At 44.8% G+C, this 12,542-nt stretch overlaps 1 protein-coding gene across 1 annotated transcript in view; it reads right to left on the minus strand.

The window, feature by feature from the left end:
• The window catches only part of CLASP1 (cytoplasmic linker associated protein 1), a 275,021-nt gene that overhangs the window by 238,632 nt on the left and 23,847 nt on the right, over nt 1-12,542 (minus strand). Inside the window, exon 2 of the mRNA XM_007456358.1 lies at nt 27-506. Within this exon, the coding sequence (XP_007456420.1) occupies nt 27-221 (195 nt within the window). The 5' untranslated portion in view covers nt 222-506. The remainder of the gene's footprint in view (nt 1-26; nt 507-12,542) is intronic.

Consider the following 12,542-nt stretch of genomic DNA (forward strand, 5'->3'; position numbering starts at 1 on the left):
AGAGCGTCTTCCAGCGCATGGCTTACCTTATAATTGCTGGAGTTCACCCAAAAGGTAGCGAGTCCGTCCACGAGTTTGTCTAATGTGGTCTGGTCATGCTCGAGGTCGGCAGACTTCTGTTTGTCTGAGAAATAGTCTATCAGTTCTTGGCCGACCTGCAGTCGCTTCCCCACATCCTTCTGCAGCACCTGTGCCAGGCAGGCCTCCATGCGAGGCTCCATGGTGGAATTCCAATCCAGAGCCAGCTGAAGCTAGAGGGCAGTCAGGGTGACACCCTCCCAGCAAGCGTCCCCGGGAGGCGGCCTCTTTGTTTGCTGAAGGTTACTAAGAGCCTGTGTTTCAGAGATGCAATCTGGGGAATGGCAACAATGCACCATGTGTGTCTGAAGAGCAGCTGGTAGGATATTAAAAGTCCAATTTAAATAACTAGTAGGGGAGAAGGGAGTGAGTGGCAGAGTGATGTTCTCCTCCTGGGTCTGGAATACTTCATAATTCAGCAGTCCATTCTGAAAAGTTAGAGAAGAGAACGACAAATCAGCACAGGTAACAAAACTCTCCAATGCTCGGAAACGTTCAATCAAAGACAAAGCAGTTCACGCTGCAGCATCGTTTATAAGCACAAGTGGAGTGAGAAGCATGAATGCTTGGCAACCATATCCGAATAACATAATTATTATTTTTATCAGGAAGAACACTGAAGCCCAAAGCAAAGAGCCAATGAGCTTGACAGTTGGTGGGTTGAGGTTTTTCACAATTTTCCAGTTTGTAAATGCACCAGTCAGGAGAGCAATCATCTGCTTCAGCTGGAAGATTTATTTGTAGCTTAAGTTTTGCTTCCCACCAAAAACCTAACACCACTCTGTGTCTGAATCCTGTAGGTACTGTAGCTTATTGTCTCACTCTCAGTTTTCTAAAAATCCAAGTGCTGGAAGTGAGGCAGGCTCCACAGAAACACCACTGACCAAACTGGCCAGCCCGGTAACACTAACCAAAGCCAAAGGCAGCACCTACACCAAACTTCTTGCTCAGCAGCTTTACAACAAGGTGAGTAGGTAGTGGTCCCTGCCTCTTCCTCCAAAGAGAGTGATGGAGGGAGAAAAGGAAATAGGCTCACATTCTGAACACATTCTATTGACACAGTGTTCTCCACTGACAATAGCACCAACTGGGCTGGGTGTTTTGTTACAAAATCAGGAGACCTCAAAATCACGCTTATGGGGAAAGTACCAAAATCATTTTCATTAGACAAATTAAACAGGCCGACCATCTAATCTACAGCTGCTGGAACAATTGTACACATTTATTTGTTACAATTTCTTCTCTCAATTCCTTCCATTCTAACCCAAGAAGATGCACAGAAAACCTGTCTTCAAGATGCAGCATCCCCCCGACACTGTACCAAATAGAAACGTTCTTCACGCCGACAGTAGACGCCAACTCTCAGGGGTTCGGCAGGTAGAGCTGACCTTATAAATCAAGTAAGGTTAAAATTCGGTGCAGGGTGACTCTTCCAGTCTGAGCACAGGGAATCTCTCCCTTCCTGTCATCACCCCCACCCCATTCCTACCCACAGTATAAAAGCACAATGCTCTCTCTGAGTTCTAGAATGAAAAACAAGCCAAGTCATTCAATGAGGAAAACCCTCCTGCAAACTCCCTGGCACTTAATTACCCATCTTCTGCTTTACTTTCAATCAAGAAGACTCGCTGTCTCACGTGGCAATCCTTCCTTAAATGGAGGAAATACGCGCTTTCCAGTCATCTCCACACCCTGAAACTAGTCCCTCCTTCCCAAGAAAGATCTTCAAATACAGGAAAGGAGCTATTACCCTTCACTCCAACTTTTAGTCCAAACAAAATATCCCCAGTTCCCTAATGAGCTCCTATGTCGGACTAATGAAGGGTTCAGTGATACAGGAAAAGTGGAGAAACCAACAGAACCTTTTCTTTCTGGGCCCAATTTTAGCCCAAGGAGGAGATCTAATAAGATCAAGCTTGTGATAGATTAAAAAGGGCCACAGATGCTTTGCTACTCCCTCTTCCACAAGGTGGGGTCTCATCCCCCCACAGTGACCCTGGGATTGGTCTGAGCCTTGCTTTGGCCAGTGGGAAATCAGAGACTACAGGAGCGAGCAGAGGTCTGACACTGGAGCTTGCGTGACTGCTGTCAGAAAGCTGGTCTAGACTCCTGAACACAAGAAACCATTAGAGGAGAACCAACATGCTTCAGAAACAGCCGGCAGAACCTGCCAGACATGTGAGTGAGTCCACGGGGGGACCATTCAGCCTCTCCAGTCAACCTCTGACTGCGGCTACACAAATACATCTAACGAGACAGGTTAAACCACAAAAGGGTAAGAAATAGTTCATTGTTGTTTTAAGCCACGAGATTTGTGGTGCTTTGTTACACACCAGTAGATAACTGATACACTCCTTCTTCCCCTAAACATCTATCTTTCATTCTCAATGAAAAGAATCTCATATCCTTTATTCCTTCAAGGGGCATAAAATCAACAGACACTAACCAGCAACGATGATGATGATACCGTTTATGAGCATCCACATGAGGTGTCAGGCTCTATGCTAGATGATTTATTCAGACTATCTCTAATTCTCCAACCCACTCTATAAAGGAGATACTAACATCCCCATTTTACAGAGGAAGAAACTGAGGCAAAGGTAAGTAATTTTCTAAGGTTGCATGGCCATAAGTTTCCCTTCCCCACCTTCAAACCCTTGTTACTACAAGTCTGGCCTAGTTTTGTTCTGACTCAGGGAAAGAAGGTCAGACTTCATGCTTAGCTGGGAAGCAACAGGCAAGAGAGTAAAGTCTCCACCCCCAGGGGAGGAAGGAGCCCTGCATTCAAGTCTCTTTCCTGTGATTTTTTAAATACATATTATATAAAAACTTCCTCTTCAGTTGGAATTCTATAAGATTTCTAACAAATAAGTATATGCTTCTTGATGGTAATTATGCAGTAAAGGCTAAGCACACTCAAAAGTAGGTCACAAACTCCTTATGGAGGAAACCCACAGAATGAGATACTAGAAGCTCTCACGCATTAAGCAGACTGGTCCTCTCTGTTCTCTCTTTTTCTCCTTAATTTAAAAAAAGAAGTAATGGATGATCCCCTCCTGCACAAAAGTACAAGACCTCCCTACCACTCCTGTCCCTCAGCCACTGTGTTTCCCCACCTAAAAGTGAAGACTGCGGCTAGCTTCCTTTACCTCCTTGCAGAGATATTTTTAGCTACCCAAGCAAATAAGTATAGGTGTTCTCCCCTCTGTACCCCCTAGGGAGAGTTTCCTAAGCATTTACAATATGTCACAAGAAGCAGCCCAACTCTGCGGCAGGCCAACAGGAAAAAGTTAAAAAATACCAGGTTCAGCAAGAATGAGGAAACACACAGCAGGACAGCCTGATGTAATGTACACATGTGAGACAGCCTCCAGTCTTAACTCTGCCACTTCCTGAGTGGCGATGGGAAGAATACTGGCTCCACATTCATTAAGTAAGATTAAGGGTGGGAAGGGCTCGCACAGGGCATTTTTGTTTGTTTGGTTTTTGTTTTGCGGTACGCGGACCTCTCACTGCTGTGGCCTCTCCCGTTGCGGAGCACAGGCTCCAGACGCGCAGGCTCAGCAGCCATGGCTCACGGGCCCAGCCGCTCCACGTCACGTGGGATCTTCCTGGACCAGGGCACAAACCCATGTCCCCAGCATCGGCAGGCGGACTCTCAACCACTGCGCCACCAGGGAAGCCCTGCACAGGGTATTTTTAAAAAATAGCTCCAGGACTTCCCTGGAGGTCCAGTGGTTATGACTCTGCGCTTCCCAGGCAGGGGGCCCGGTTTCGAGCCCTGGTCGGGGAAATAAGATGCCACATGCCACGTGGCGTGGCCAAAAAAAAATAAAATAAAAAGTACTTTACATTAAAATAAATAAATAATAAATAACATATCCTCTCTCGATCCCTTACTTACGGTCCCTACTCTGTGGCACTTGGGCCACAACCATAGAAGAGTGCCGAGGACTGGGGCAGAGAACAGAACCAGCTGTGAGCTCTGATCTTCTGCATCTACTACAGGTTTCTCCATAAGAGAAGTTCAAGGTAGGACCATTTTCACTCGTGGCGGAAAACAGCAATGAGTTAATATTTCTCCTAAGTGTATAGACTGGCTGGGCTCAGCTGGCAGGTCCTTCTGCTAATCTTGCCTGGGATCACTCGGGCAGCTGCTGTCATCTGCCAGCCTGACTGCAGCTGAAGAGTCTACAGTGGCATCACCCACATGTCTGAGGCACTGATGCTGGCTGTTGGCTGGACCTCTTGCCACACGTGACCTCTAACCACTCAGTAATATAGTCTGCAGTTCATTATACATGGTTGGAACATTCCAAGATGGCAAAGGGAAGTGGCCAGGCCTCTCAAGGCCCGGGACACAGAACGTGCAAATCACTTCTGCAACATTCTATGAGTCAAAGCAAGTCACAAGGTCAGCCCAGAACAAAAATGTGAGGAAATGGATTCTACCAGTTAAAAGGAGCCACAAAATATTGCAGCCATGTGCTTCAATCTAATATATATGTAGTCATGTATGTAGTGGGTATCTGTAGAATGACTACATAGATGGGGTAAATACATTTGTCTTCTCTGTTTGCCCATTATCTTGATTACTTTTATTTAACCATCAATTTATCATATATCACATCTCATTACAGAAGATACAAAAGAAATAACTATAATCTATGACTTGACTTGAAAACGCTTCCAACTTACTTGGAGAGAACAAGAGATACGTACTCACAAAAAGCTTGTCAATGTGAGAATTCAGCACAAACACAGGGACTTCCCTGGTGGTCCAGTGGGTTAGACTCCACGCTCCCAATGCAGGGTGCCCAGGTTCCATCCCTGGTCGGGGAAGTAGATCCCACATGCCACAACTAAAAAGTCCCGTGTGCTGCAACGAAGATCTTGCATGCCACAATTGAGATCCAGTGCAGCCAAATACACAAATAAATAGTAAAAAAAAAAAAAAAAACCCACAAACACAGGATGCACAGTTAGCAGACTTCACAGATAGAATGCCGCACCTGCCAAATAAGGGCTATAAATAAGTACTGTGGTTGTTTAGAGAAAGGATGGATCAAGAAGGCCTGGAATGACCAAGTCAAAACCAGTCAGACAACGCTCAGTTTAAGTTTTGTCTCGAAACACGGACAGGACGTCCTACATCAGTTATGGCACTTAATAGGGGGAAAAAACCTAAGCAGGTGAGGGATGTGGAAACTTGTGAACGGTTGAGGGAAGAAGTGTGGCAACAGAGACAGTGAGATACCTCTGAGATGGGCAAGCATTATTACTCCCACTTTTTTTTTTTTTTTTGGCCGTGCAGCTTGCAGGATCTTAGTTCCCTGACCAGGGATTGAACCCAGGCCACGGCAGGGAATGTGCTGAGTCCTAACCATTGGACCGCCAGGGCATTCCCATTACTCCCACTTTGAAGATAAATAAATGAAGCTTAGAAAGGTTAGGCAAAAAAAATTTTTTTAAAAGGTAAAAAAAACAGGGGCTTCCCTGGTGGCGCAGTGGTTGAGAGTCCGCCTGCCGATGCAGGGGACACGGGTTCGTGCCCCGGTCCAGGAAGATCTCACATGCCGCGGGGAGCGGCTGGGCCCGTGAGCCATGGCCGCTGAGCCTGCGCGTCCGGAGCCTGTGCTCCGCAACGGGAGAGGCCACAACACTGAGAGGACCGCATATCGCAAAAAAAAAAAAAACAACAACAACAACCCTGCCCAAGATTTTAAAGCTAATAACTGTCGGGTGGTAACTGAAAATCAGATCTGCCTGGCCCCAAAGTTAGTATTATTTTTGTTATACTACAATACTATATACCACTGCCTCACTGAAAGTTCAAAGTATGGGTACTTAATAACTGAAACGTGAAAATGTTAAAGTTATATGGGGCATGAGAAGTAGAGGATTAAGAAACAAGAAATCAAATTACAAAGAACTCAGGAAGCTTCAATAAAATAATATTCCATATCACAGCATCAAGTAGTACAATTTAAATTACCAGCACCAGTGAATCAATAAGCACATCAAAAATTTCCCTGGAAAATATGTAGAAAGCAGGCATCATAATGACAAGCCAACCCCGAAAACCAGAAATGAGCAGAACCAATCCACAGTAGGCAAAAGCAGTTGTTTCTATCAATAAGACAATTTTTCTGCCTTATCATCATTTGTAATAATTACGATATGGTGTGAACCTTTAAAGACGCCTGGGGGTGCCCCGCCAGCAGTGATTCTCCCTCTGCCTTGGACATCCCACAGCCCACTCACTGGTAGCCACAAAGTCACTCAGGGAACAGACCCTGGGCCAGCGGTGTGACAAGTGCCCCAGGCTAACTCCTGGAAAGCACAAAAGGTGAGACTTAGTCAAGGCCCTCAAGGAGGTCATTGCCTGGAAGAAGGACGAGACAGAAAAACAGGCGGTGGTGGCGGTACAGGGACAGGCCCTAAGCCGGGGGCCTGTACATGGTGCTACAGTGGCAGAGAAAGGAGAAGCGGCTGCCTGAGGGAATTCAGCGGGGCACTTCAGAATGGGCCCCTGCCATGCACACCAGGCAGATGCAGCACCCGCCCCCGCTCCGGCTTTCACGCGTCACTCCCCCAGTCACTCCTCGCCCACTGCGGATGCGGCCTCCAGCCTCCCTGCCTCCTTCCCCAGCTCCTCTCATCTCCTGTAGCAGCTTCACCACCCCTCGGCTGACAACATCCGCTCCTTTCAGCCTTCTGTTCTAGGCCCCAGCAAGCCCTCCTGGCCTGGTCCTCAGTTCCCTGTCATGCCATCCTCCTTTCCCGCCACAACTGCCCCTCCCTCCAGCTCTTTTGATCAAGTGCATTGCCTCAACCTCGTCGATTCCATAAACTCCTTCCCAGTCTCACCTTCCTTTGAGTCTGCATTAAATTCCATGGACGTGTCAACAGCATGGAGCTACCCTCCACTGTCTCTCCCTCGGGAGTCATTGCCTAGCAATCCTGAACCCTGGGTGGACCAGACACACTGAAGTGGCTGCCTTCTCAGGCCTGCAGGGGTAACCGTGCGGAAGAGAAGACACACATACCCAACCAGGCTGGTTTTAAACCAGCAGCCTTCCAGCTCATGTTCTCTGGCAACTCTGCTTGCCTTTCTCTCCCGAAGAGCTTTCCCGGCTTCTCCGCAGACGCTCATCTACCCGACCCTGCCGCTCCCTCCTAACCGGCTCACCTGCTGCTCGCTCAGTAAAGCAGGCAGGATGAAGACACCTGGGACGGTCACCAGCGACCCGGGGCAGCCCCCTCCACCTGTTCAGCTGTCTGCTCTCCAGCATCTACCTGCAAGCTCCCCTCTGTCGGCTCACTCCCGGCAGCTGAGACACTTCCTCAAGGCCCCTGGAGGTCACAGGCCTTCCATCAGCGACACCAGGGACGGCAGAGCCCCTGTAAGCAGCTGTCTACACCCGCGAGCTGCACGGAGGCACTCCCTGTTCACCCTGCGCCCCTCCCCTCAGGCCCCCTGCCACCCATCCACTGCAGGCGCCCTGGTCAGGAGCACAAGTGACGGCCCGCTGGCAGACCTACTTCGCTAACCCCGCCTCTCGGAGGCATCCCAAAACTGACCCCTCCTTCCTTCCCCCAAATTTCCCACAAACGAGCGTGCCTTCCTGCTACTTCTCTGGCTGCACCTCCTCAAGTTTCTTTAACCATCTCTGCTCCTCTCCCAAAGCTCACCCCAAAATAATAAGCATGCATTTCCATGAATTTTTTAAATGCCTATAAAACTGATGACTCCCAAATTTGAATGTCCGAGCCAAATATCTCTGAACATCAGTCACAGGCACGGGCCTCTTTTCGGTGCCAAACTCTTTACCACTTCGGGGCCTTATCTCTTAGTGTTCCTAATGCCTGAAACATTCTCCTTATGCCTGCGCTGGCCTGGCTGTCACTTCAGCTTCAATGTCACCTCCTCAGCAAGCCCTTTAAAGACCACTCTAGGGGGGTCGGTCCCTTGTCACTGCATCCTGTTCTCTTCAAAGCATTTATGACAAGTTGTAATTTATCGCATGTTTGTTTACCTATTTGCTGTCTGACTTTCCCACAGGACTGTCAGTCTTATGAAAGAGGGGACCTTGCTTATCTTGTTCACCTAATGCCTACAACCATGCCTTGTACAAACATGGCACTCGAGAAATAGTCTTTGAATGAATGAAGTTTGCTTGAGTTGAAAATCAGAAAACAGTCATTGGCAGTCATTAGTAGAGTTCAATTTCTTCTTGGGGAGTGGGAGGAATGCGGGGATAGGAAAAATGCAAAAAAGCATTTCAGATAAAAGGAATGTGCAAATACATATGGACAAAACACAAAAAAGAACAGACTATGGCCTGCTCAAGGGAAAACAAGCCATTTGGAAAGGCCAGAGCACTGGTTCCCAACCTGCAAACACTACTGACTGCCGCCCCTGAGGTGAGAGGGTGGAGTGATTAAAGGCTGTCTGAGAGGGACTTCCCTGGTGGCGCAGTAGTTAAGAATCTGCCTGCCGGTGCAGGGGACATGGGTTTGAGCCCTGGTCCAGGAAGATCCTGCATGCCATGGAGCAACTAAGCCCATGCACCACAACTACTGAGCCTGTGCTCTAGAGCCTGCAAGCCACAACTACTGAGCCTGTGCTCTAGAGCCTGCAAGCCACAACTACTGAGCTTGCAAGCTACAACTACTGAGCCCATGTGCCACAACTACTGAAGCCCACGCGCCTAGAGCCTGTGCTCCCCAACAAGAGAAGCCACCGCAATGAGAAGCCCGCACACCACAATGAAGAGTAGCCCCCGCTTGCTGCAACTAGAGAAAGCCCACGCACAGCAACGAAGACCCAACACAGCCAAAAATTAATTATTTATTTATTTATTTATTTTAAAAGTCTGAGAATTAGTGCAGACACAAGCCATGCATTATCCATGACCTAAGTATTCCTAGCCGTATTTTCAAACTTATGCAATGCAGTTATGAATCTTTAAATGCAAAAATAATGTAAAAAGTATTTCTAAATTCTTATTTTGAGTTTGAAAATTTTTCTCAATTAACAGATACCAGAAATTCCACTTACATAGAGCCCTGTGATGCTGAACACTAAAAAGAGTTCTTGGGACTTCCCTGGTGGTCCAGTGGTTACGAATCCGCCTTCCAATGCAGGGGATGTGGGTTCGATCCCTGGTCAGGGAACTAAGATCCCACATGCCGCGGGGCAACTAAGCCTGTGCGCTCTACAGCCCATGCACCATAACCAGAGAGCCTGCGGGCCATAACCACTGAGCCCGTGCAGTCTAAAGCCTGCATGCCACAGCTAGAAAGAAGCCTGTGCACCGCAACGAAAGATCCTGCACGCCACAACGAAGATCCCTCGTGCCACAACTAGGACCTAACACAGCCAAATAAATAAATAAATAAATATTTTTTTTGAAAAGAGTTCTTATTCTCAGAAAGTCTGGCTCAGACCAGGAAGACTGAGCACAGACAAGGCCCAGCAGTCAACTTCCAGCACCAAAGGCCAACAGTGCTGTGGTCTCCAGGGAGCTCTGTACATGTCATCTTTGAAATGCAGAATCACGAGACTTCGGGTGCGCATACAATTATTTACCTTGGAGAGAGCATTAAAATCTGCAGTTCCTCAAGTTATCATAAGAATATTCTGCAATAGGGGAAAAAAAATCAGTTGAACTCCCTCTTCTCTCTTATCACTCACCCCAGTGTAAATAATAATTAACTACAGTGAAGTCATGACAAAAAAAACAACCATAATGTATGATGTAAATGCCCAAAAGTGAGTAACAGAAGAAAGTTCACTATATTAAAAGTTCAGGTCATATGAATAGAAATAAATCATTAACGTTGGTTAATTTCTGGTACTAAGATTACAGATTTTTCTTTGTACTTTTCTGTATTTTCTAAATTTTTTCTATGATGAATATAGAAAATATGTTACTTTTATAATTATAAAGAGAAAAGTATTATTCAAAAACCAGGCATTACCATTTCATAATGGAGGAAAATCTCCCTTTCAGTATTATGGAATATAATGTATAACTATCAGTGAAGTGTAAAATAAGAAGAAAGACTTAAATTCCCAAAAAGATGGAATTGGTGGATTAGTTACTTCCACAAATGATGTGGTAGAAAACTACACAATGGAAAACACAAATAAGTACCAAAAAAAAAAAAAAAAAAAAAAGCAGCTCCATATTACTGTATACATACTATAAAAAAATAATAGGAGAAAATAAATACACTGCACAAGTGCCAGATAAGTTATTCATTCATAATGGTTACTACTTGCCTTCATTAGTATTTTAATGAAGTAATTTCTTAAAAATCTTTCAGATATTTTAAATATTTTTTTCTTTGTGAACTATAAAAGTAGAACATAGTTTTAATTTTATTTTTGCTTCTCCTATGGAAGGTTTATAATAAGAAGAATTGCTTCTATTTTTATTCTACTCAAAGATGAAACAACACGGACATACACTGAAAACTGCTGACGCATGTTGACAGGTACATGAGAATTTGTCATACCATTCTCTTCACTTCTCTATGTGTTTAACATTGTCTGGAATTTTTAAAAATCCAAAACACTTTTTAACTTCTTCAAAAGAATTGTAAAGCTTAAGTCTATGTGGGGAAAAAAATACATAAAATACCTGCAATAAAATTAGTAATTAACTAAACAAATAAGGATGTGAAACTGCATTAAACTGCATATACATAGTTACACATATAGCATATACAATGTATGACATTCATAGTATGATATAGCCCACATCTGAAAAAAATTACAGAAAAGAACAAAAATAGAGTATGTAAAAGATTAATAGGTAGCTTCTGAGTAATAGGTTTGAGAGCTTACCTCCTACTTCTTAATAATTTCCTCTACTCTTCATATTTCTAAGAAGAAAAGAGACATTTTTAAAAGTCTTAAAAGAGAAAAGCAGTTATTTAATAACATTCATCTTATTCATTTAAGAACTGTGAAACCAGGGCTTCCCTGGTGGCGCAGTGGTTGAGAATCTGCCTGCTAATGCAGGTGACACGGGTTCAAGCCCTGGTCTGGGAGGATACCACATGCCATGGAGCAACTGGCCCCGTGAGCCGCAACTACTGAGCCTGCGCATCTGGAGCCTGTGCTCCGCAACAAGAGAGGCCACGATAGTGAGAGGCACGCGCACCGCGATTAAGAGTGGCCCCCTCTCGCCGCAATTAGAGAAAGCCCTCGCACAGAAACAAAGACCCAACACAGCCAAAAATAAATAAATAAAATTAAAAAAAAAAAAAAATATATATATATATATATATAAAAGAACTGTGAAACCAAAACTGACAACAAAGACACCTCCCTATTGACTGCTGATTTTTCTTCTCCCAATGATATACACAAGATGGATGTCAACATTAGCATACCAAGCTGTTACATTTCCAAGGCAGTTACCCCAGACAGGAAAGAATAGTAATAATATAGATTATAGATTCCCAAGGAACGGTCTTAAGTAAAAACAGGAGACCTCAGCAGGGAGCCAGCTTATTGGGGAAACAAGGCTCATCACAGACATTAACCAATATGCTGGCTCCTCTAGAAAAAGGGGACCTAAATTTCCACTCAGGCTAGCAACATTCACTTCTGTTGTATTTTTCAGAGAGCTTTATTTACAGTTTCATAGCTGTGACCAGCTTTTTTTCTGTTTGTTTACTATACCAATGGAAAACAGATCCTTAAACTTGAATGACTCCTTAGTGATTTTTAGTAACAGCTTTATTGAAATATATCACATATCAATAAATTCTCCCTTTTAAAGTGTACATACTGCCCCTAGGTTCAGGTGCAGACGTAGAGAGACTTGAGGACACGGGGAGGGGGAAGGGTAAGCTGGAACAAAGTGATAGAGTGGCATGGACATATATACACTACCAAATGTAAAATAGCTAATGGGAAGCAGCCACATAGCACAGGGAGATTAGCTCAGTGCTTTGTGACCACCTAGAAGGGTGGGATAGGGAAGGTGGGAGGGAGACGCAAGAGCAAGGGGATATGGGGACATATGTATACGTATAGCTGATTCACTTCGTTATAAAGCAGAAACTAACACACCATTGTAAAGCAATTATACTCCAATAAAGATGTTAAAAAATAATAAAGTGTATATAATTCAGCGATTTTAAATATGTTCACAAAGTTGTGCACCCATCACCACTACTTAATTCCAGAACATTTTTATCACCCCAAAATGAAACCCCTATCATCCTTTGGCAGTCACTCTCCAACCCCCTCTCCCAAACCCATGAAAACCAATAATCTACTTTCTGACAGAATGGATCTGCCTATTCTGGACACTTCATATAAATGGTGTCATAAAATATGTGTCTTTCATATCTGGCTTCTTTCACTTAGCATACTATCTTCAAGGTTTATCCATCTCATAGCATGGATCAATATTTCATTCCTTTTTATGGCTGAATAA

Source organism: Lipotes vexillifer, unplaced genomic scaffold (assembly GCF_000442215.2).
Source record: "Lipotes vexillifer unplaced genomic scaffold, Lipotes_vexillifer_v1.1 scaffold3, whole genome shotgun sequence".
Classification (NCBI taxonomy): Eukaryota; Metazoa; Chordata; class Mammalia; order Artiodactyla; family Lipotidae; genus Lipotes; species Lipotes vexillifer.